The following is a 26894-nucleotide window of genomic DNA, read 5'->3' as shown; positions in this document are numbered from 1 at the left end:
TGAGGATAGCCGAGCCCTCCCACAAAGCCAGAATATCAGGCTGACCAGTGTAGGACGCACATATTTTTGGCTCCAAATTTCCGCCCATGCCAAAGGTGGCACAAGCCCCACAGGGTCCAGTAGCTGACGCCCCTTCTAAAACAGGTCGATAGCTCCAAAGTGCTTACGACCCTCTCAGATTCCAGGCCGGGTTTCCCACCTCGTTGTTGTTATTGAACCACACACAATCGCCTCACTAAACCTCAGTAACCTCAGGCAGCCCAGGCTGCCGGTGCAGCCCCCAGGCTGAGCAGCCGCAGCTGCCCCAAAGACATCACCCTAGGACCTCACTTTCTGTTCCGGCAATCAAGCCTACATCCGTGCCAGTTCGGGGTCTGGCCCATCGTTTTCAAAGCTTACTGCTGGACAGGCCCCAGAAATCCAAGAAACCATCTGTTACAAAACCCTCCCGCCTCCAACTTCACAACAGGCCACAGCATCTGCCACTGTCAGTGGTTACACAAGTAGGAACGGACAAGAGCCTTGTGAACCGAAGCTGTGGCACTCTCATGGGTGACCTTGGAGAGGACCCCGCCCCCCTGCCCATGCTGACCCTGTCCAGAAACAGAGGAGCCACTGGTTTTAAATTAAACACCCTGAAACAAACACTTCCATGCATTCTGTCTGGCAGCATTAGCTACAGATGTAAGAAAAATGAAGAAAAATACATTCAACATTCTAAAGTCCTAAAATTTTGAACCTTTTCTTAATTTTGATTTATATTTATTTATTCTTCAATGACACTTTTCAAAGCAAAAGTCACAGTATGAAACACAAGATTGCATCAATCACACTAATATACTAATATCCCAGACCTAAAACGGCATAAACTTACTTTCCAATTACAAGCAAAACCATAAGATTGAGCATTCTTTGAAAGCTGTTCCAACATTACTATATTTAAATTCCAAGTAAACCCCAAGCAGTTACAGTTGTATAATAATAGTCATCATAACATTGATTGCGCATTCACTATGTGCCAATCAGCACTAGGATCTTCATATATAAGACCTCACTGAATTCCTCTAACAGCTCTATTATTATCTCTTCCCCTTTTTTAAGTGAAGGAGGCAAAGGAGGGTAACTTGCCTAAGGTCACAACAATGAAAAGTGGCAGGGACAAGGTTCAAACCTAAGTCCACGTGATTCCAAAGCTGGTGTTTTAACATTACCCCACACTCCCTTGGGGGTCTTTGGTGCATAGAAGCAAAAGCTACAACTGCATTTTAATTTATTGAACCACATCCCTCTGCATTTTAAGAGGTTCTGTGTAAACGACTGCTCTGAAATTTTTACAGGCCAGGAAGGGAAACTGGCACTCATCTACCAAGTCTGTAGCACAGATGTCAAGCCACTGTGCAGGAGCTGGGGACAAGTGAACCGTGTACTTGGCAAGGTTCTATGTGCGTCTGTCTCAGGCTTGACATTTTTAAGAGAAATGAAGAGCCGAGGAGATAAAAGGGAGAATCTCATTTTAAATTCTGCAGAAAGCGTTAAATAAACATGATCAGACCCAAAGAGTTCTGATAGTCCGTTAAAAATAAAAAATTTAAAAACTGTATCCCTTACTACCTCCCCTTCTTCACCTAACAAGCACAGAAATCCATGAGCACACACGAGCGTGCATACACACACAAGCAAAACCTATTAGTATTAGCCTATTTTAATCTTCAATTTTTAATTCTGTTTATTCTCTTTTGGAGAATTCATTCAGCAAACATTTGGCTTCACTTATACTTATGTTGCTATGTTTTATTGCAGATGTCAATATGGCTTCCTCTTGGGTGGCAGCTCTCAGACATCTTGTGCAATATCAACAGTCAAAGGCAGCCACAGATTTACTGCTGAACAACTGAGAGCCTGAGGATGAAATGTTAAAGCCACAGGCCAGTGGGCATATTTACTAGTGATCACGCCTGGATGAGCTGCGTAAGCTTGTGATGCTTACAATATAAGCGAATATGTCTTTCCATGCTCTACCTTTTCTAATTCTTCACAGTCAATTCTCATTTTATAGTTTTACTAAGCACTTATGTGCCGGCCACTGTCAGATGCTGGGAATACACTGGTGAGCAGAATAAGCTTTTCGTTTAGTTGAAAAGGCAGGAGTTAATCCAATAGTGACACAAAGGAATGAGTGATTTACAAAGGAGTTCTGTGAAGGAACACAGACTGAGGAGTACTGAGGCAGTTTTCAAACACGGCCACAAATTCTGAAACTGCTCCCATTGAGGAGTGAGGTCCATGTCTCCGCCTTGTGCATCTAGGTGGGTTACAACAGCTTCAACCATCAGAGCATGGTGGGAATGATGCTACATGACTTGCAAAGGTAGCTCATAAGAGCTATCCATGGAGCGTCTTGTTTTTGTTTGTTTGTTGCTAGAATATTCACTCTTAAAGCTCTGAACTGCCCTGTAAGAAGTCTAACTATCTGAGGCCACCCCACTGCGTCCCTCATGAAGGAATCACAGGTAGGAACTCTGGTCAACAGTCCCAGTTGAACTTGGTCTTTGAGTCAACTCAGTTCAGGCACCAGACACATGAGTGCAGATGCTCCCAGATGATTCCAGCCCCGAGCTGTTCAAACCTTCCCAACTCAAGCTCCAGACATCACAGAGGAGACACAAGCCATCTTCCACGTGTCTGAATTCCTGACCCAGAGAACCAAGAGCATAATAGGATGGATGTTGTTTAACATCAGGAAGTTTTGCAGTGCTTTGCTACACAGCAGTAGATAACCAAATCAAAGATAGCGTATATAATAAAAGAGGCTGTCTTATACCAGGAAGTCATGCAAGCACTCTCTATGAAAGTAACTTTGGAGCTAGGACCTAAAGGGTAAAAAGCTTCTGACGAATTGAAGGGGAGGGGATGGGGGAAAAAATAAAAGTAGGTTGTAGACACAGGAACCAAGTCAGCTGGTGAGAGCAAAGAGTGAGAGAAGAGCAGAAAGGCTGGCAAGGGCGGTAGGCCGGGACCAGACCGCGTCCAGGGCTTTGGTCTCTTACTCGAGAACTGTTTAGTGGTTTGGGGTTTTTTATAATTGAGGAAAAATTCACATAACATAAAAATCACTGTTATGGGTTGAATTATCTCCTTCAAAAATGTGTATGAAGTCAAAACCAGCACCTGAAAATGTGACCTTATTTTGAGAGTTGTTGCAGATGTAATTCGAAAAATGAAGTGATTAAGGTAAGCCCTAATCAAATACGACTACGTCTGCGCAGAAGGGGAAATGTGGACACAGACGTGCACATGGGAGAACGTCCTGTGAAGACAAAGGCAGAGACTGCGGTGATGGGTCTGCAAGCCGAGGAGTGCCAAAGATCGCCAGCAAACCTGAAGGTAGGGGAAAGGCATGAACTGAATCTCTCTCACCGCCGTCAGAGGAAACCAGCCCTGCCAACACCTTGATTTTACTCTTGTGGCCTCCAGCACTGTGGGACAAAAAATGTCTGCCTTTTTGCATCACCCACCTTGTGGTACTTTGTGACAGCAGCCCTAGAGAACTGGGAGTCACCATTCCGACCATTTTAAAGTGTACGATTCAGTTAGTATCTTCAAAATATAGTACAGTGATCACCACTACCTAATTCTAGAACATTTTCAGATCCCTAAAGGAAATATTGTTCTCTTCTCCCCCACCCTCCAGCCCTGGCAACCATTAACCTGTTTTCTGTTACCATGGGTTTGCCTGTTCTGAACATGGTATATATATGGCATCATACAATATGAGGGCTTTGGGGTCTTGCTTCTTTCACTTTGCATAATACTTTTAAGGTTCATTCATGTTGTAGCATGTATCAGTACTTCATTCCTCTACATAGCTGAATGTTCCACTGTATATATACACATTTTATTTATCCATTCATCAACAGGTGGACATTTGAGTGGCTTCCACATTTTTCCTATTGAAAATTCCTGTACATATTTTATATGAACACCTGTTTTTAACTCCCTTGGACATACACCTAGGAGAACTGTGGGGTCATGTGGTTAACTCCATGTTCAACTTTTTGACGAACCAAAATGTTTTCCACAGCAGCTGCACCATTTTCATTCCCACCAGTAATGTCTGAGGGTTCCCTGGAAAGTTTCAAGAAAATGGGGTAAACATCAGAATTATTTTAAAAAATAAGAGGAACCAGCTTTTGTAAAAGGACATGAGTTAGTTTTGGACCAATGGCTTTTACATGTTTCTAAAACATTCAAGGTAGGAGAGGCTTGGAGAAGAGCTTGGTAAGCTCTGGAGACAGACAAGATTCAGCAGCTGTGGGGACAGACAAGATTCCTTAAGAGAAAAGTATAGAGTATGAAAAAAGGAAGTCTTGGTGGGAACTTTTAGGAGCTCCAAATGAATGGTGGAGTAGAAAAAAAAATGAGTCTGTAAAAACAAGCCTGATAAATAGAAAGTAACAAAATTACAAAATTGTGGAATAAGAAAAAGTGAGCAAAGACAAAAGAGATTTGCCAAACGGTAATAAGAAACAGAAGATCTGAAAGAGTCTAAATTCTGACACTTGATCAAAGAAGATATCTACCATTTCTTTCCACATTTTCCTTTTTTTGAATTTTTGTTATTTTTTTATTTTTTGGAAGGTGTGGAAAGTAATGGTTTTAGTTTCCTCCATCTTAAATGTAAGAGATTAAACTGCTTGACCTTTTATCAGACTTGGTGAATGAATGCTTTTCAGTCTGGACATCAAACCTATTTGAATAGGCCTCCCATAAGAAGGCTGTGTGGAAGACTGGTTATTTACTTAACAAGTTCCTATTGTTTCATCAAAGCATCTGAAAGCTGGGGAAGACAGTTGGATACCACTTCAAAGCATCACTAAGAAATCAACAGCAATTACAGCAAGAGAATAATTGTTCCTCTACATACCCTCCCTGCCGACAAGGAGGTATTTAATTACTGAGGCAAATCAAAGATGAGAATCCTAAGAGTTAACCTATAACATATTTGTCCCATTTTAAAATTATAGTTTAGATTATTATGTTCCTCAGCCACAGTTCCAGAGATTTTAAAACTCTGAATTTTAACTTTGTAATTATGTGAACAAACAAATCCTGCCATAAAATAAACACTGCCTTCTTATATGTGGGATATAAATCTAAAAGCAACAAACATGACAGAGACACATGGACAACAGACTAGTGGTTACGGGGGTGGGGCAGGGAAGGGAGAGGTAGATGATGGAGTAAAAGGGGTCAAACATGTGGTGACAGAAATCCAACTATGGGCAGTGAACACGCAATGCAATACATATATGACTCGCTGTTGAATTGTACACTTATTGGATTTCATTAACCAATGTCACCATAATAAACAAACAAACAAACAAACATTGCCTTTAGAAGAGCACAAGAAACTGTCCACCTCAGGCCAGCCAGCCCTTGGTGAGCCGACTCCTTTGGTGACCCATGACATTAACACAAAATTGGGAAATGTGAAATTGCATTACTCTCAATTACTTTATTTGAATAAAACACAGGCACACAATCCCATATTCACTCGATATTCACATCCTTTGAAAGATTTAATATTATCGATTGTCCTCCTGAGAAAGTTTGGAAATTAGATATTTAAGGTAAATCTATGTCAGGCAGAAATCCAATTGACATTAGGACCCTAAAAAATATCTTCTTTTACTATATATGAAAATTATGAAATTGGTTCCAATTACATTAGCAAACTGAATCACACTGGAAAACGTAACAAAATCATTGTATTAGCCACAACACAATCAGCCGCATATGCTGGTTTCTGTGCCTGGTGTATGACATATGGTATTCCAAAGGTATTATTATCTGTGCTTCACACACAATGGTCCTGAGATACAGAAGCTCCAAATCTTGGCTCTGATGACACAGAATTGAAATACAAACTTTTTTTTTTTTTTCAAACCACAATGCTAGGGCTGCCTCTACTACACTCTGCCCTTATATACCTACTGTGGAAATTGTTGCTAAGTACCAATATAACTGTTGCACAATGATGAGAAAATAAAAGTTAAAATGAAAGACGGTGATCTTCTAGAGGAAAAAATTACTTAATATTTATTAAATAAGTAACGTCTTATTGCTAAGAGTTCTACAAGAAGTTATTTGATTTAGCTTTTTGTTGTTGGGGAGGAATACATATTTTAGATATGGGGAGTAAGGTCAATGTTTTTTCAGATATAGGTAGTAATGAAACAGCAGGTGTGTTATAAAACACCGTTCCCCATAGAGGGTAAGAAAAAGCCCTCTCAATGCCCCAGGTTAGAGAATCGGTTTGATGAAGGTACTTGGAGAGACTATAAGGCAGTAACTATTGCTAATCATAACTTAATGAGGTAGATTCACAAACATAATGTATTCATTAATTGTCACCACATGACCCTGAAGCAAATATGAGCATCCCCTTTTATGGGGGGGGGGGGGGATGGGGAACAGCGTCACATAAGTGATAGCAGTGACTTCCAGAAAGAATTGGTCATAAATACAAAGTACAAACACTGCACTGAAGACTTTAAATTCCTCAAATATACAGAGGCATATGAGCATATTTTTAGATACAACCAATAACTACACTCATCCCAAAACAATACTCATTGAAAATTTGTATTCTGAAAAGCAAAATATGATTTGAAAGCACTGAAATATGATAACAACAACCACAACAGGAAAGGAGAGGTGAAAAAGCTAATAATCGTTGAGTGTTTCCAATACTCCAGATCCCCTCCTGACTAAGTACGGGCATTAACTCTCAACCCTCACAATGAGCTTGTGAGCCTTGTGCTACTACTACTCCTCTCCTCTGCTGAAACAGGCATGTGAGTTTCCCAAAGTCACACTGAGAGTTCAGGGCAGGATTCAGAGCCAGTCTGGCTCCAAAGTCCGTGCTCTTGATCATGACATTATGCAGTAAACAAGGCACGACTTGTTTTCATGTTCAACCCAAGATTACCCCCATGCAAGATTAAACTTACTTCTCCAAGGAGAAGCAACAGAAGTCCCTTAATGCCTTGCATTTAATGCTGTTTCCAGGGATCCTTCTGACACACATCCTATGGACCTCGAGTGCAATAAAATGCCAAGCCAGATCTGGTCCATTCCAGCTCTAAAATACTCATTTGTACCTAAAATACTGATGTGTATCTAAAATATTCATTTGTATCTCTAATGGCTTCATCCAATCTACTCCCTGCATCCAATTTCCTCTTGAATACATTTAATAGCTTCTTTGTGAATGAATCCTATTAGAAGCATTTATTCGGTCCTTCTGAAATCACATGTTTAGAGGCAAGAAAACAGCATGTCAGAGTATTATGTTTATTTCATAAAATATTCATCTTATCTTTTAAAAAATAGCCTTGCCTAGTTAGGTCTTTATGTACTAGATAAATTGTAAGAAGAAATTTATACTACCACACATTTTTTTAAGTTGAGTAATATGCTTATAAGAAATAAAGCAGTAACAGTAGAAACACTTCATACCTAAGCATCTCTAGTTTTCCATAAACCAATCATTCATTCATTCCAAAGTCACTTGTTACTGTATTTTTCAACCTGTGGTTCAAAGACCATCCATATGAGAATCACCTGGGGGTGACTGTTAACAATACAGGTGAATTCTGGTTTCTGGTGAAGAAATGTGCATCACTCACAAACAGCCCAGGTAAGTCTTATGTACCATAAAGTTTGAAAACCACTGAGCTCCTTCTATGTGCCATACAGGACACAGACAAAAGAATTACCACAGCCCCTTAATAGGTCTTCCTGCTTCTACTTCTCCCTATCTCTACACTTCTATTCTCTGCACAAAAGAGGGTTCCTTTTTCAAGAGTAAGTCAGCTCGCGTCACTTCTCTGCTCAAAACTCTACAAGGGCTTCTCATGTTCCTCCATGATCACAAATCCTGAATTATCTCACACTTTACCTTTCCTACCACTCTCCCTTCCCCTCTGCTCCGACTCCCTGCTGCCTCTTCCCACACCTGGCCACCTGAGACAGAGCCTTTGTTCCCTATAGGTTCGATCTGCCCCGATGGCTTTCCTGCAGATACCTGTGTGGCCTGTTACTGCACTTCCTTGGAAGTCTGGCTCCAGAATCACCTTCAAGAGAGGCCTTCCCTGGCTGCCCTATCAAGAACTGCACCCCCTCCCCTTTCTGCCTGATTTTACCCTCTTTAGCACCTATCACTATCAAACATACTTGCTAGTTTATTTTGTTTGTGGTCTGTTACCCTAAAACGTATGCTTCATAAAACCAGGGATTTTTTTTTCAGACTGTTTTGTTCTTAAATGTATTCCACTTGGCATGCAAAAGTAAAAAAGTACATACTGAATGAATGGCTGAATATAAAGATATTAATGGAATGATGTAGGAATCTAGAATAGAGAGTAACAAATTTCTCATGAGAGCAGCCCAGCTCTCCTCAAAAAGGTAATACAGGCTGGGTTTTGAGGAACAGAGAACATCCTCTAAGGAAGGATATTTTACATAACTAGCCTGTAATCTTCAAAAATGTCAATGTTATAAAAGACAAGGAAAGAAAGAACTCTTCCAGATTGAAGGAGCACAGAAAGATGTGAAAACTGGGTGTGATGCGTGCTTCTGAACTGGATCCTTCTGCATTATTGACATAACTGGAGAGACTTGAATGGAGTCTTTCAGTAAAGGTACTAGTTCCTTTTAATATTTTTACAACTTTCCTGTAAATTTGAAATTACTTCAAAAGAAAAAAGGGGAGGGGCTAGGAAAACTTGAAAATAATTAAAATTATAGGAGTAAATGTAATACATTAAATAATCTGTAAATAAAATGCTCAATATATAACATAGGGAGGAAAAGGGCTATTTCTTTGAAATATTCTCTCCTCCCTGCTCCCCCACTCCTCCAAGAACAACTTTGGGCCTATATCATCTTGGCTTAGAGTCAGCCCAAATAAGGTCATTTTTCTTTAAGTGTAATACAAATAAGCCCCCTGGATTATAATGGAAACACAGTGCAGCAGGACATCTACCTGTATAAACCCTGGAGTAAATGACTTTTCTCTTCTCCCTAGAGAGCAGAAGCATGATCCCCATAAATTGCTAGAACATACTTTTTACATAAAAATAACGATGGGGTTGGAAATAGAAAAAGCAACTCTTTGGACTGGATTGCTATTGTAAACCAAAGAGAATAAATATAAAACAAGGGGGGTGGGGGAACCATAGCAATAGCACTGAGTTATAAAGACACAGATCGATAGTTTTTTTGTTTGGTTTGGTTTGGTTTTGTTTTTTGAAACTAGAAGTTACAGGCAGCACGCCTAGAATTTAGATACCAGTAGTAAGGACTGAACGCTCACTCCTCTGAGCAACTACAGCTCCCTTGACAGGTCCAATCTCATTGTAACAAACACCACAGCCTTAAGAATCTGAGCAACCCAAAGCATGCCCAGCCAATAACCTCCTTAACTCAAACAGGATTCCAAATCTAACAGCGCTCCCCATTTTAAACACAGAAGTACAAACATACAAAACTAATACACTGAGTGATTACTCACTGTTCCAAGGACTCATCAGAAGTCCCCTGATTTTCCACAATAAGAATCAAGGCTAGTTTTAAAATAAAAGGGGGGGGGGATTAACTTACATATGACTTTTCAGACAGACATCCACAAACTGTACAACCAAAATGTCAACAGGCAAATGCAAGCAGCAGTTAATGCCACAGCAGAGAGTCTATGGACAGATACTGAACTCCTTCTAAGTTCCCCACTCTTCTGTGTGTGTGGAGGGGGGAAGGTCCGCCACACTCTCTGGTATTGGTTTGTTTTAATTTGAATTTTCTTCCAGAGCATTGAACAGAAATTTCTTACTGAAAACATACGGAGTTCCGACTTCTTCTAGAAAATGGTTAGATCTGGCAACACAGGTACATATTCTCTGGTCAACCATCAACTGGAGGAAAGCAGCTCCCCTTCTACAAGGCAGAAGCATGGCGAATCCTTTACCACACTCCCTACCGCTCCCTATTAAATTCCCACCTCTGACCCTCAGTGTCTTGGTTTTCTGCCTGGTCCCTCTTAGCACAGGAATCTGCAACCCCCACTTTGCACAACAACAACAAAACACCCAACTTGGTAGGATACCAAAACTGAGCTCTAATAAGATTTCAGAGAGACAGTGTAATATAATTATGTATAAATTACATCTACATCTTCCCAAAGGCATTCCCACAAGCATCACTGGCAAGGGGGCAAAGTTGATTATTTTTAACTGAAACTACTTTGCTTAGAAAACAGGAATGCTTTGAAAGTCTCTTAGCTTATTAAAACATGAAGTTCCTTATTTTAGAAGCCTTCAAATGAGTTCAAAAGTAACCACCATAGTTATGTACATTTTAGTACAATTTAAAAAAGAAAAAAGTCGACCATAAACATATATACTATAATGGAAACAACATAATTACACTATCAAAAGAATGACTATTAAAACTTCTTTCTGAATATTTCTCGATCCTCCAGTTGCATACTATATTATGTATAATCGAGTATCTTCAGTCACAGAGGGCTTGTCTAGGGCACGTGACCACACCCATGGGCCAGGCACACTCCTCTGCTCCTCAACGTCATCGTCAGTACAGTGTGACAAAGAATAGTGCAGGCACCTCAGGTGGTCACTGGGAAGACTGAATGAGTTAATATACAAAATCAGCACTTAAAACAGTGTCCTCCACATCATAAGTGCCACATTAGAATAAAAAGAAACAATTGCTATTGTCCGGCCTTGTATAACTTGATACACCAGGTTAAATTACCAGTAAATTACGTTTCTCTGTAGGAAACATCCTCATCTCTGCCCTGCTTTGTAAAGTAAAACACTGTCTTACAGTTTTCTACCCAAAGCATATTCCATCATCAATTTTAGTTGCTGCCAAATCTCAGAAGCCATTAATAAAAGTAGCAATTTCTCGAATGGTTTATGGTCAACCGCTCTAAGTACTTAATAGAAAAGAATTAGCTCCAAGCCAATATCCAAGAGATAAGAGATTTATCAAAACAATTATCAAGTTTAAAGAACAAAATCCCCAGTGCAGTAAAAATGCAACATTCAAAAAACTCAATGCATGAAAAGACAAGTATTATTATAAAAGGTAGTGACTTTTAGTGAATGAATAAATGAATGAACATCAAATTGGTGATATGGTGCCAACCACGAACCTGTGCTTTCTTTAAAAAAATAACAATAATTAGACACTCAGCTTTTACTTAAGAGTCACTGCTGAATTTTCTTCTCATGCTTACAGAAGAGCCAGGTAATAATGACATATAAAAATACTTGACTAGTCTTCCCTGACCATTTGATATATGCAGTGGCTGCATTTGTGCTTGATGGGGACAAGGCAGTCCCTGCCCTCAGTGAGTTTAAAATCTAGTTAGGGAACAAAACTAACAGATATACTAAGTAGTAACCTCTGAGGGTATCAACTATGCAAGTTCAAAGAAAGACACCCAGGGTAGACTGCAAGAGCCCTCAAAATGATGGGAACAAGATAAAGACAAAGGAGAAGGACCCGGAGAAAGAGCACTGTAGTGATCACCGTCCACTAAGCTGCACGTGTAACATAAGGCTGAGCTCTGCAACCTACCAAGTTGAGTGGGGGATTTTTGTGGCTGGGGAAAAATACAGCAGGTGTTGTTCTGCTCAGCAGACCCCTAAACCTCTTCAAAATACACAGTAACATGGCCTGCTCTGAAGCTTTCACTGACCACTCATCCTCAGGCTTACACACCGCTTCCCTCTTATGTGCATGTTTACGTGCATGTGTCTTTCCTCCATGGGACTGAGAGGTCCTGAAAGTCCAAGAATGACCCGAAACCGTCTTGTACTGTGGTCCCAGGCCTGCGCACTCAGCAAACATCTCTGGATTAAATGAATCACAGGAAGGATCTCTGGGCCAAGGAAAGGGTTCAATAAATATAGTCAAGGAAGTGATGCTATGAGCACAATTAGAAAAAAGAGAACCCCCCAGAATCCAACACCAAGCTTCCCTGTGCATCACGTTCCCAGCAGGAGGAAGACCCTAGGTCCTCAAAGAACTTAGAATCTACTTAGATTACAAAAAGTGTTCTGAGAAAGCATTTTAAGTGCTCTACTGAACAGCCATTTATTACTAAAATGTGAAGACATCTTCCCCTTAAAGTGAGGTGTAGTGGTTTTCACAGGCTAAGATGACATTCCATTGGTGCTTAGCACGAACCGCGAACAAGAGCTCACTGGGTCGCACCAAGGAAGGGAATTAACCTACTCATAAAATCTCAAATGCTCCCTTTTTTGCTCACCAGCTGAGAAACTGCCATCTGGAAGGTTTAGCAGATGAAAGGCATTTATGATGGTTCTGCTGGAATATTCCTGGTAGTCAGAGAACATGAGATGCCAGAACTTAAAAAAAAAAAAAAAAAAAAAAAAAAAATCACATAATTCTGATTACCTCATTTCACCTTTCTTTTCAACCAATCCAAATTCAGCCTGTTATAGATATTCAACCATTAAACAGAGAAATCTTGCAAATGCTTTGCTGAATCATTCAACTGCCAAAATCTCCACAAAGCCTGTGTATCCCCCACATTCTAACGCTCTGGCCTGAGGCAGCTCGGCACCCCTAGTGCACAACCTTCAAACCAAAACACAGCAGAAAAGCAAGAGAGGCTAAATTAAATTTCACTGAGTCCATCCCTGGACCCTCAGTAGGTCCACCTTAATATCTCAGAAGTGCGTGGCTTTAACGTGCATTTTCCATCCCTGACCCTGGATGGGTTGTTCCTGTGTCAATGAAATGGATATACCTGCTCTCAAGCAAAGGCAGCACTCTTGTCTGTGTTGCTTCTTTTGTTTTCTGGTTTCCCCTAAAACTGCCTGGCCCTGCAAGGCCAACATGAAGGAATCCACCACTTCAAGGTGCAGCCCAACCCGTGCACAGAAGCCAGGCCTGAAAGAGGCTTTCTACTGTTGTTGTTTTGAGACCTCAGGCTATAAAATCTGATAAAAATTATCTTCAGACTAGTATCACAAAAAGCCCTTTTCCCCTGGAGGAACCCAGCAATTTGAAAGTGTCTGGCAAAGCATGTTCTTGCTCAGTTCTTCAGAGCCTTCCCTGAGGCAGGTGCGAGTTGGCTCAAAGTCTGAGAAAAGGAAACTGAGTCTCTGGGGGCCTGGCCCAGAACAGGCCATAGAAGCCAAGGCCTCACATAGCCTTTTAGTATTTAACTCAACAAGATCACTTGACACTGTCCACATCGCCTTTGAGTCTAAGGATGGGCAGGCAAATTGAAGCACAGATGATCCATGTGCTCTCACAAGACCCCCACCAAAAAAAAAAAAACCACACTGCCAACTGGAGACCAGCTCACCCCAGAGTGCAGATGGCAACGACCATGTTTGCTGGCCAAACAAAATGCGACAGCATCTTCAACCCCTTCCAATCAAAAGGGTGTCAGCCTCTGACTGGAAGTACCTAGCCGCTGCCACCCTGCATTTATTTTCCATTTCTCCAATGGCCTTGATGCCTCCCACTCTTGCATTCTAAAATCCCAGGTGCACAGAGAATCTTCTCACCTCCTCAAAATGTTAAAAACATGCACGTCTATATATACTGTCAGAGTTTCAAGAACACTAATTATCTTCAGTCAGAATCAGAATTTAGCAACAGCTCCCTGCCACTCCCCGCCCTGTGCTGGGCCCCCTGCTCTAGAACCCTGACAGTGGAACCTTTTCCGAGTGATTTAACATCCTAGGAATCCCTTAAATAGGACTATATATACTGTCATCCAAAACAAATAATTTTTAAAGTGAAAGGGGACACTATTAATCATTACATGGGGACTACAGGTGTCAACCAAAATTCTCACTGAAAACCAAGACCTGAGCATTTTAAAAGCCCTCCTCTGGGTGCTGAGATGACCATCAATGTCACATTACATGGACGGCCCCCTCCTCTTAAAGCTGACCGATTAGTGCAGGATACAGACAATCAAATAATCACCCAAATAAGTAATAATGATCTAACCTAATTATGATGGGTGCTCAGAAGGAAAAATCTTGAGTAGTATGATAGAAAGTTTGACAGCTTAACCTAATTTGGGGAGAATCCCAAGTGTGCCAGAAATAACAGCATGTGTACAAGTTCTGAAGTAGAAAGGATTCTTTCTTGAAGGAAAAAAAAGGCAAGAGGGTTGGAGCGTGAAAGAAGGGGCAAGGATGAGGTGGGCACTGGAGGAGAAAAAGGAGACAGGGAGGATTTTAGGCTGCACCGAGGATGGCAGGAAGCTATGGATCACTCATAGATGCAAATGTCATGATTAGACAGAGGTGGGACAGGAGGACTCCCGTGCAGGGTGGAAAGTGGAATGTAGGGAAAAAAGAAGGCAGCGAAAGAGCAGGAGGCCAGTGTAGTTGGGAGGACGGAGGCTCAGATCAGGGCAACGGTTGTGCAGATGGACTAAGGAGGGCCGGTGTGAAAGAGATTAAAAGGTGACATCCAAAGACCCTGGTTACAGGTAAAAAGGTTGCTCAGTTAGAAAAAAAAAAGGGGGGGTCTGACTCCTTATATAATCCTGAACTGCCCCAGGGTTGCCTTATAATCTTGTTCACAGGGCCTCAAAAAAATCCATCTCATAATGTTAAAATGAAATGCAAATGCTAAAGCTACCCAACCACAGCATTCCCTCACTCACAAGTCAGTGAATCTTTCAATAATCTAAACAAGACAGATTCACCCAAACTCAATATTCTGTATTTGCTGTGACCTCAGTTGAAGATGAAGTTATTAAGAGTCCTGAATGATACAGGAGGCTTGCCTTTCATCTTTATGGATGGTATTCCAATCTCAAATCCTTTCTAGGATTGAAAATCTGTGGTTCCCATTTATTTCTTCACTTCAATGAACAACTGTTTTTAAACAGAATTAAAAATGATTGGTAGTCATCCATTAAGAAAATGCGCTAAATGGAAAGGAATTGTTTAGATTGTAATGGCTACACTACCCTGCACCACTACCCCCAAAGATTGGATTTTCATGAAATATATCACAATTAGAACAGTGGGAACTTGATAGCACAAGTAAGCGAATATGAATGTACACTCAGATATCGAGACTTCTCACAAGGGCTCAAGTGGTAGGGAATAACAGAGCTCTTCCATAATGCCATTTCTATGACAGAGAGGTAGGCTTTTTTGCCTCACCCTTCCTGACAACGAGGAAAATTGTCTGGGACCAAAGTCTGAATTACAGTACATAAAAGTGTCCCTACCTAAGAGTGTCATGTCTCAGGTTTTCTAGAGAGGTTTCCATTTGAAATACTGAAACATTACCAACTGACATGCACATATATGCATTTTTCCTTTTTTGAGTAATTGTATTATTTGCAATAAAACAAATTCATTTAATGTGGTTTGATTTGCACACTATTATAAAATATTTGATATGTCTGTAAATGGGAGCAAGCGGTGGGGAAAAAGGATCTTTGTTGTCCCAATTTGAATTTTTAAAAACATGTAGTCACCACTACCTTACCTTACCAGACACATCCTAACTCACTCAAAAAAAGAGTCCCAGAAAGTATCCAGGAAACACAGAGGAGGGGGTCTGTGGCTCTGAGAGGAAAGACATTACCCAGGACGTGCAAAATGGTGTCAGAGATAAATCTCTATAGATGAAGACCAGAATAGAGGTAATGAGAATTAAAGGGAGAAGATTAAAAGATTAAAGGGAGTGTACACCTAACAGGAGAGGGCGGGAGAAAAGACAAAAGATGCCCTCTAGGTTTGAACTAAAATGGATCACAGAAGACAGGATGATCCGCTGCTTAGGACTTCCTCCGCAGCCAGGCTTGCCAACCTTTCACAGAGAGAGGCGAAAGAGAGCAGCGCACGCGTAGAGAAAGCCACATGTGCTGGGCATTTTCCATCTCCCCAAATAGCCACTGTCAGCCCCCCAACTCCTGCACCAGCACAAATCTCCACATCAGAGAAGGGGGAAAAATTAGTTCACATTAGGCTAATGCTTTACAGTGAACTAAGCACTCTCACGATTTTTTATTTAGTCATTCATGCATTCAAAACAATTCATGGAATGCCTTCTAGGAGCTGGGGCCTGCCAAGACCTGGGATGAAACACGAAGGAGGTCCGGGCCCTCAGTGAAACCAAGGGTTATTACTTTGAAGAAATTTACTTTTAAATCTTAGCTCTAGAAATCATCCCTCTCCCTCCCTCCTCCTTTCCCCTATTCCCCTCCCCCCCTCCCCTCTGCCTCAGAGACCTACCTAAGTTATTTTTCAGCTCCTGAGCTCAAGGGTAGAATGACCTCCTGGCTACTTTTCATGAGATGAAACAGAGGGACACAGGAAAAACCCTCAGAACTGTCCTTAAGACCTGAAGAACTGATTCATTACCCGTGTTAGGTACGTTCTCCCCTACCTTAACTCTGACCAATCACCTCCCAACACAACCTCAAACACCCTAACCCACAATTTTCTTGTGATTTTGCCCTATATAATCTGTAACCTACACATCATCAGGCTTTTGAGCATTAGCTTTCTGTTCTCCTGGATGATGCCATCCAACAATAAAATAGCCAATATTTCTCCAATGCCATCCTCAGTATTGAGTGTTTGGCTCTGCCAGCAACTGGGGATCGAACCCTTTCTGTTCTACAACATCAGAATCTCAAAGACCAGGGGAAATGAGTTCCATAACTGAATCAACACCAAAGAAGGACACTGTGCCAAGTGCCCTGGGGAGGTAAAATTCCAACAACATAATCCTGCACGAGGAAGGGATTTACTTACTGACTGATGTCTTTACCTTCTCGTCATTGTTTAAAATAGTTCCAGTGGTGGAACCTAGCTAGACAGAACACAATCCATGTGATTTGACAACTTATAAGACTCACAGTTCAAGAGCCAGCTTGTATTTTAGCTATTTAAACCCACTTTTGATTTATCCTTTAGAAAACAAACAACATTTAAGGGCATCGGAGTCAACTATTTCCCAATCCACAGTTTGAAGTCCTACAAACCCCAAGCAAGGTAAGTACCAACTGCAGGAAACCAAGAACAAAAGAGAAATATTAAATGAACAACAGTAAGAGTTGACTTTTCAACAGAAAAGATAAATCAACAATTGAATGATACATTGTAGTGCTAAAAAAAAAATAGAATCCTAAAACTACTTTTTTTAAAAAAAAAAAAAAGTCCCTTAAAAATTAAGGCAAGCAATGTTAGTGTATCACTATGGAAAAGTTTGGCAATTTGTCAAAAAATTAAAAATAAAATTACCAAATGATCGGTAATTCCAATATGGAAGTATGACACAATAAGATTTGCCACTAGGGAAATCTCTCTGGAGCAGAGCACCGAGAACTTAGTGCTAAGGAAGGGAGCACCACATAACACAAGAAAAAGTCGTGACCTGAACCAAGGCACGGGCAGGTGGTAGAAAGGGAAATAAGACGACAGCACACTGATCAAGTTAAGACTGAGCAAGTATCACTGCTTGCAGTACCGTTCAGGGTCTGAAATTTTAACCTACTTAGAAGTTAACACGTTAGACTGCCAGTTTCATGAATGCTGGCAGAAGACAGGAAACTCCTGGCTCAGAGACAAATAGTGTTTACGACAAAGCAATAGTGGTAGCCAGAGTATCAGCATTTGCACCAGTTCCCTGAGCAACGATTTCCACAGGACACTGCGGAGAGGCTTCACACAGTGAACTAAATGAACTAGAAGACCTCTGAATTTAGGAAACAATTATTTTTTCATGGGCATCTACCTTCCAAGCCTTTCCACTGTACAAATATCTTTGAAAAGGTCCAGAACAGAGACAGTCAATACCTCATCTCTAAAGATGTGCAGAAACACGAAAGATCTGTGGAGAACTGTTTCCCAATATATTCACTTTACGTCTGAGGAAAGGAAGACTCAAAAAGCTTAAAATGAACCAGGGTAACATAGCTAGAAAGTAACAGAAGTGAGATTCACACCCAGACCCTACGACACCAAGTCTCAAAATGCCATTATGATGCCACTACCTTCCACTAATTCAAAATCCTATTACATGAAACATAGTGACTTCTGCTAAGGGGAGAGGATATGGGAGTGATACATAGGTCCTCCAGGCTTCCTTGGAGGTTGTCAGTGCACCTCAGAAGGAAACAAGGAACACACTAGTGGCTGGTAACTACCTAGCCATTAAGGACAGAAGTTCTCCTTGTGCTCGAAGTCTCAAAACTCAGATGGCAGAACATAACTAGGCTGTGGTAGAAGGCAACAGTGGGTTTCTCTCTTTGTGGGGAGGGAGAACTCCACTCCCCCTTCCTAAATACACTCTGTAAAATTGTAAGTGTTACGTGAAAATGCTTTCAGAATGGTGAATAAAAGTTTGTATGTTAATCTTTGGCCTTTATTTTGTAAAATTACTTGCAGAGGTATCCATTAAAATCACTTTCCATATAAAAATTATCTCTTTTAATCTGTGCATTTAAACTAGCTAATACCTCACATATATAATTAAAAGAAAGTAAAGGAACTATGTAAGACGCTGAAAAAATCTGGTTGGCAGTCTCTTCATTTTCATAACAAATATACTGGTTTCAAGAGTCAAAGGCAATTGCAGAAAATTACTTCACAAATGAGGGTTAATTATTTTGAACACAAGTGATCAAGCTTATTCATCTATTAACATAAGCGAGCAAATGGCTTCCTTGGCTTCAAGGGTACAATGACAGATTCGGCAACTGCAGTTCTTTGGGGCTCCCTGAGCCCAATGAAGAGTGGACACTGGACTGAGGCTTTTTGGCCCAGTCTGCAAGGTCATTAAACACTTACACGATCCTTGTCAAGACGGAAAAACCCTCTTCCTTGACTAAGAGCTCCCCATGAGAAGCCTGAACCCTCACACCCACCACCACCAGGTTCCTCTTCAAGAGGTAAAAGGTATAGGTGGTACCTACCACACTTACAGCAATGTCTGAACCCATTCAACTTAATAAGACTGCCCGTTTTATGCCACTTACTTAAACCCCTGGATGGCTGCCCAACACACACAAAGCTGCCACACGGCACGACACCAGGGAGTACCACGCGCATCCCAGGGAGCTCTGTGGTTCTCAGCCTGTGCAGCTGTATGCGGCAGCAGCCCTTAGGCAGCAGGGGTCACTCCCTCAGATATTTCCCCATTAAAATCCAATTCCTGATCAATTTTTTATTTAATTCATGAATCACTAGATTCTAGCAGTCACCACGGATCTAAATTGATGGCTGCAAGCAGTTAATTTTTACATATTATTAAATAAATGAAAAATATTATTTAGAGTTTGGTTCTGACTAAATGCCAGTAAGATTCATGTTGGAAATAACAAGAGCGGGGTTTTGACATCTTATCTCATGTTGGAGATTTGAGAGCCCTCCTTCCTTCCAGAATCTTAATGTCAAGCCTAATTACCATATAGACATTATTCTTCTGATGGGGAAGGAGCAAATACCTATTGCAGATACCAAGTAAATAAACTTTTACAGATATATTACAAAGAAAAAAATATGTTCTGAACAAATGTTCTCATTTAGCTTTCACCAGCGGCATGGCTGTTAATTATAAATGCTTCTCTAATTGCTTAAACCAGCTTGGAGGTGATCTCAGTGTCATTTTCCAATAGGCTGTCTAACTGACTGCTTGCAAACAATTCATTCCACAAATGTCAAAAAAGCAAACAGAAATTCTCTTCTCCCATCCAATTTCATTCAGCAGAGCCAGTTGTTTCTGAGACAGGCTCTTCCTGCCCCTCCATAGCTCTCTGGTCCACTGCCTTGATCTAAACTTCCCCACCTGTGTCTTCTTTCAGGGCCAGATGTCTCACAATCTCTGTATGTTGCTCCCACCTGTGCCCGCTGGGTGGGGCTGCCTAGACTCCTAACATCCTGCGCTCTCCTCCCACTGTCACCAATTACCTGGAAGCCTGTTGTTCCGCCCTCTCCAAATCAACTGCTCACATGTGTCAGTTTTACATCTTACCTAACTCAGGATCCACAACTCCTGGCAAAGACACTTTGGTTCCCTGGAGACAAACTGGCCAGCGGCAGAGATACGAAGCGCCTGGGAACCCTGCTGCCAGTCTTACAAACCTGAGAAGCTGAGGAGCCACCCACTTGGTGAGTTCCAGCTGATTATGTTCTGAACAGGACACATCTGAATACATTTAATTGGATGTGCATACAACTTATACACAATACACCTGCGTCCAGCCTTGATCTGCTTTTACCCTGACCACAAGGTAATAAATCAGCCTGTTACCACAGGCACACCTTGTTTTATTGTGCTTCACTTTGTGTTTCATTCACAGATGTAACGTGTTTTACAAACTGAAGGCAAGTCCTGCCACCAGCAACAAGATTACAACTTGCTTTATTACAAGACTTGTTTTATTGTGATGGTCTGGACCCAACCCCGTAATATCTGAGGTATCCTTGTATTTCGTGGAAGCTGGCAGAAGACGCAGGACTCCTGAGTGAGAGACAAAAGTCTTCCTTGTTCACAGCACAGCAGGCAGCACGAGCATCATGTTTGTGTCAGTTTTCCTGTCCCCCAAAGTCCAATAGGGGTGGCACTAAGGGGCCCAGACGGAAGCTGCACTTGCTGCTTTATGTCCGCATCACAGCTGAGGAGCCTGTGCTCGGGAACCTGCTGCTGCTTTATTCTAAGAAGTGAGATTGCTTTGTTCCCAAGAGAGACATCTCATCCTTCGAGGTTCCTCATTGCAATCACAACGCTCAGAAATGGCTCAGGTGAAGAGCATTCTCGGCACACAAGGTGGAGCATCTCCAAACAACCTGCTTGTACCCCTAAATTGAGATAAGTAGCCTTATGGGGTTCACAGTCCCAGCGCCTCGTCCATGTGAATTCCCACTACACTCATGTCATGCATTGCGAAAGCAGCAGCAGGTGCCCCTCACTGGAAGGCACTTGGAAACATCCCGGTATGTCAAGGTTTAATCCAATAATACAGCCTGGGATCCCTCCAAGCATATTCTTCCCTCAATACGGTGGCCAAACAGAGCCTGTGCTTCTCCTTTCTGTTCCACCTCTTCCACCTTTGTAAACTTACGTACGTTTAGTAATGCGCAAGAAATCAAAAATAGTGGACAGGAGAGACGCTGGTCTCAATCTGGGCAAAACTTTAGGTCCAGAAATCTTTGTCCCCATAAAGGAAGAGAAACCACTTATGATAGGTCAGAAAATGGAAAACAATGAGAGCTCCACCTGACAAATGCTGACTCTGAAAGGCACTAAACCCAGGGAAAAAGGCAGCTAATCTTTTATTACAATGTAAATGATTTTTCTTTTTTTTTTTTTTTACTTCCCATACAGTGAAAAATTTAAAATGCCAAATTCCTTAAAGTTCGACAGCCTATAAACACCATTTGGAACAAAAACTTGTAAACATGTAAATGTAAATTCAATTAAAAAATCTGTAATTATCAGAATTATATATTTATGAATTAAGCAACTTCATAAACATACCTACTTATCCATAACAAATTTTTGCAGAGGGGCCCAGATGGATGCTGATTTTGTTCCTAAGAAAATTACTTTCAACTTATTTCATAATTACTGGATTTCTACTACCTGCTTATTTTAAGTATTTTTCTTGGCATATTTGTATTCTTTTATTGGAATTGTAATGTTCTACATATACTACCATTTAAAAAAAAAAAACAACACCCAAGTAGGTCTGTGACCTCAAAATGACCCCCTACGCAAGACATGAGAAACACGAGTATTTGTGACATGGTAACAGAGGGTTGGTCAGGTCATGCTGGGGATGGGCACAGTGGACAGCTGCAGCTAAACGACAGAGTAAATCAGGGTCCAAAACGGAAGAGAAGGGAGCAGCTGTCCTGGCTAAAAAATTCTCAGATCCAGTTGCCATGACATGACATGAGTGAAAAGTTTTATCATACACAGTCCACTTCAGAAAGTTGAGGTTCTTGACACTGACAATACCTTTCCCAGATGATAATGAACCAAAATCTTGCCTGTGTCCTTAGTAGTCATCTATTCCCCCCTTGATTACAATGACAGCATTCACTGAGGACTCACCCCTCGGGGACCAAGCTCAGGGTGGTGCATTCAATATTTCACTGAATCTTTACTATCTCCCTAGAGGTAGGCACTACTACCCATTTTCTGCCCAAGAGGAACAGTTCAGAGTAATGAAGTAATAGTTCATGGTTACACAGCTTAGAAAGATCAAGACCAACATCTGAACCCAAGGAGTCTCACTCTTAATCACCATTTTATATTTTGCAATATTGTATGCCTAGCCCTGGGGCGGTGGGGGGTGGGGGCGGGTAAGTTAGAAATAAAGAGTAAATGTCCCATTTAAAAAAAAAATACATGACCTTGTACTATCTGGAGCTCATCAATGCGAAACAAACAAAATAAATTCCATGGGTATATGCATTCAATAATAAGAAAAACCAAATAGAACATATGTGAATTTGCAAACTAAGTTTATCACCAATCTTTAAATACCTAATAGCTTAAGTGAAATATGAACAATATTAGAGATGATGAAGAATTTCAAATAATACCTATGCCATCAAGCTTAATCTATTCAATATGCGACTTTACGTGCAAATTAATTGGAAGCCTCCGCGTTTCTACTAACTTAAAAGCCACATATGGAATCCATATGAAGCAGGAGTTTGAGTCGGCTCATTCCATAGCACAAGAATAATACATAATAAATAACCTGAGTACTTACTCCGCATAAGCAAAGTTGATGTTAATCAAATGACTGCGCCAAAACTGCTTAGTACAAAAGGCGTCGAAGCGCTAGGACTGGGAAACCGGCAGTCGGCGAACTCACAGCCTACAGACAGCTAGGCCAAACGCCGACTTCATCCTAGTTCAGCGCTTACATGGTAAACAGATGCCTTCTCCACCGTCCTCGTCTTCAGCAAGACATGAAATCCTCAAGGCCTCCCGTGGTCCCCTCTGCAGACTCTCCCCATGCAGCGAGGCCGAGAATGGCTGAGCCCACTGAGACGCTAAGCTCCCAGAACAGCAGCTGTTCCCTGTTTTATAAATCGGGGGCTTTGCTTAGAATTTTGCTTGGAGGAGGGGGGGAAAAAAGGATTCCACTACTAAGAAGAGGGGGAAAGGTGGGAAAAAGTGGTAAAAACTGGAAGGCTAAGTGATTTTAAGGTCCCTTTCAACATTTAAGTTCTAAGATTATATAATCAGGAGTGCAAAAGATCTATTTAAAGGGTACTTCCTATACGTGGGAACTAAAATGACCCACAAGAACGCTGATTTAAGTATATGCATTCCTGTTCAAAATAATTGCAACCTTTTGTCCTTTCATCAGTGGGTTAACCTTTTTAAAGAGAGAGGAAGAGTTTAGCTTTCCTAAAAGCAAAAACCCGTCTACCCAATTTGGAATTAAAATCTCAGAAAGAAGGGGAAAGAGAAGAGAAAAATTCAATAGAAAAAGACACTTAAAATTTATAAACTGCACTTGAAAGGTTCTCAACAATAATTAATGATCTGCTGATGCCTCCAGCTAGGATGTAGTAATTTCATAGTTCAAAGAGTTTATTTGCTAATCTTCATCTAAGAACAAAAAATAAAATGTCTTTTTTTTCTGCTTGTGTCTTAGATACTAAAATTGATCCCTGGTTTTTATTTTTAACTTAGTGTCATTTAGTTTGCATATTTATAGTATACTGTGATAAGGAAATTTTAGTCTTTTATCACAAATGAAATTTTTTAGAGATCATAGCTTTTCTTTCTCCAAATAGAGCACCAACTTTTTGACCAAAATAAAATTCCAAGGATATAGATCAATATATAATGTGCATTAAAGATACATATTGATAATACATATTTTTAAGATCTAAAGACATACATCAATATTTAAATGGAATTTATATGTATTTCACAAAATGGAAAAAAAAAAGATTTCAATCCTCTTTTTTGTGACCCTAATCCTTTCATTTCTAAAGTATTGATTCCGTGGGGTTTTTTTAGGAAAAGTAATATATATCAAAATAAGTTTCAAGAGAGAAACAGTCTACACCAGAGATGGCCGCAGCCCCACATTTTTTAAAGAAGATGAGTGAAACACTATTTTTGCAACTTTCATGTGATAGTTTTAAATCCTCACTGGAGAGAACTTTAAAACTCTCAAAGCATATAATAAAAATATTAGGGATTATAAAATCTTGAAGATTCAGAAATGAAAATGCAACATTTAATTGTATCATCTAGCCATCTCTTCATTCAATTTATATTTTCAAAAATCAATAGATGAAGTTAAAAGAGCTGGTATCAAAGAAACACTATTTTTCCTCGGATTCCAGTTATGAGACTTTAAAAAAATACTAAGTAGCATTTGAGCACCAAGAATAAAACAGGTGCTGAAAAGTTCTCAACTACATTTTTCTGTCTACCTAAAGGTCATGTTGAAAAACATTTAAAGTTAGGGGCCTATTTGGTTTTTTGTTGTGTTTGTTTTTGTTTTTGTTTTTCAGTCACTTAACAGTGTAACTCCTTTAAAAGCACGGGGTTTCTCTAATGCCTAAAGTGGATTTATTGATTTTTTTTTTGGTTGTGCAAAATTAATATTTATTTACAAGGTATTTGTTCTGTGTGTAGAAAACACTTATTCTAAATGTTATCCTGAGCAAGAAAATGTCAGTAAAGTCAGAAGAAATGCTTAAAAGGTAGTAATGAAAGCATTTTTCCATTACAAAGTTAAGTAACTGAGGTTTGCTAAATTCGAATCCTTGTGACTACAAATGAAACTCTAAAATTTTGTTTGTTTTGGGGTGTTTGTTCACTGCTCTCAAAACTTTTGCCCAAGTCTCCACTTTTACTATACTTGAACCAGAAGAAAGTATTATTGGGATTGTGGTGGGATTCTTTTCCTTTTAAAAAAGGTGTATTAATGTTGCTATATTGTTTTTACAGTAGAAAATCATAAAGTGCCCTAGTCTAAAAAATGCATCAAATAAATGGACTCATTACAAAACTGAGCATTATCAATAGTAACCTGAAGGGAATGAGACAGAGGAGAAGAGGAAGAAAGCCACCAAGATAGATTCCCTAAGGTTGACTTTCTGTTAGCCTGAGATACACTTTTCCAAAGTATTCCCTTTTTTCTACCCAAGATGGAGCTACCCACTGGGCCTGGGGTAGCAACTTTTCAAATATGGGGGATGCCCCTCTTTTTTCTCTGATAGGAAACAGAGCCTGAAGTAGGCGACAATTTCTACACATCCCTCCACCCACTTTCCCTCTAGAGATTCATCCATCTCGCTAATAGGTTTTGCTTATAAATGCATGCCTTCCTGTGAATTACTTAAAAGTAGTGTTCCCCAAAGTAGGATTCCCTGGTGACCTGGGGAGCCAGAAGAGACAATTTTAGAATTTAGCATTAAGTAACTTTGAATAAGAAAGTAATTTCCTTTTCAACTCTCCTTTAATCCTAAATTCTAGTCAAGGAGAAAGTCTCCATTTGATGCCAAGATGTCGAACACTCTGTGCCCTTGTTAACCTCCATGGTAACAAAGGAAAACCTGCCTGACTCCAGCCTGCCAGCAGGCACCAATAGCTCCCGAGAAGTTAATAAGTCATGTTATTGTCATTGTGTGCATTTGAATAGTGATATTTTTCAAGTTTCCTTTTTAAATAATTGTATTTAAGGTTTCAAAATGAAGTCAATTTAAAATAAAAGAAGTTTGAAATAATCTAGATCCTTGCAACTCAAAATGAAATCAATGGACCAGCAGCTTCCGCCTGAGCTGGGAGCTTGTTAAAGGTGTCAGATCTTTGGCCATCTCACACCTACTGAATCAGAATCTGACTCTTAAACAAGATCCCAGTGTGAAGTGCATGCACATTAAAATCTGAAAAACTGGGTGGTACAAGAGCTTATCCAAAAACACGCAGGCAGTTTGCAAATGACTGAGCTTTGAGATGTACCACTTTAGATCATCAGGTGGCTATCTTAAAGATACTCCCTGAAATTAGCTGATTGAGGTCAGGACAAGGAGCAACTTGAATACTTTCCCCAAAGAGGAGTCACAAGCCATCAACGGGTTGTGAGATCAGTGAGTGCATCTAAACCAGCAAACCAGCAGTGTTGGAGGGGTGTAGTGGGTAAGCTAAAATTACTTTAAATATGCTCCTATAATATCCTGTCATACTACACAGATCATTCTTTTTTACCAACGAATACATCAATTGGAAGGACATAAAAGGGGAAAACATGAGTTATCTGTATCACTGACTTGATGTTCACCTTTGCAACCTAAAGAATTTGAGACACAGAGTAAAACAATGACCAAAATATGTAGGACTTATACCACAGAAACTTAGATAGATGGATGGATGGATGGATGGATAGTTACAACCATCTGGGTATTTCCAAAATATCCAGATTTAACAAATGTTAATAAAATGTTTCATTTCCTAGGTGAGAGATGGAAACTCAACTTCCCAATATGAAACACTATGATGAGATAGTTTGGTTTTACAAAGAAACTAAAGAGGGAATCTAACTGGGTAAAGAAAAATGGGAAAATTAACAACAAACAATAGATGCAAACTCAGAGTCTGGTATTCAAAAGAATGACGTGCCATTCATTTCAATGAAAAAGAACATTATGAACATTTATTAGATCTTTTTTACCTTTAGTTATTTTGAGAATGCACTTATGTAAGCTGAACATTACAGAGAACAAAAAATATATGTTACATTGTAAGATTATTTTAATAGTTCAGAAAGAAGTTAAGAACAACCAAAAGAAATAATGGGC

General features: G+C 40.2%; 1 protein-coding gene across 2 annotated transcripts in view; it reads right to left on the bottom strand.

The window, feature by feature from the left end:
* The window catches only part of TSPAN5 (tetraspanin 5), a 146804-nt gene that overhangs the window by 109014 nt on the left and 10896 nt on the right, over window positions 1-26894 (bottom strand). The window contains exon 1 of one of the 2 annotated variants that reach the window (XM_036227681.1): window positions 12359-12391. The exons of the other annotated variant lie outside the window; for it this stretch is intronic. Coding sequence (XP_036083574.1) covers window positions 12359-12376 — 18 coding nt within the window. The 5' untranslated portion in view covers window positions 12377-12391. Of the gene's footprint in view, window positions 1-12358; window positions 12392-26894 lie in introns of those variants that run through there. 2 annotated transcript variants of the gene reach the window in all.

This window comes from Rousettus aegyptiacus, unplaced genomic scaffold (assembly GCF_014176215.1).
Source record: "Rousettus aegyptiacus isolate mRouAeg1 unplaced genomic scaffold, mRouAeg1.p scaffold_m13_p_10, whole genome shotgun sequence".
Taxonomy (NCBI): Eukaryota; Metazoa; Chordata; class Mammalia; order Chiroptera; family Pteropodidae; genus Rousettus; species Rousettus aegyptiacus.
The sequence above is the reverse complement of the archived record's forward strand: the minus strand, read 5'-3'. Positions and strand labels throughout refer to the sequence as shown.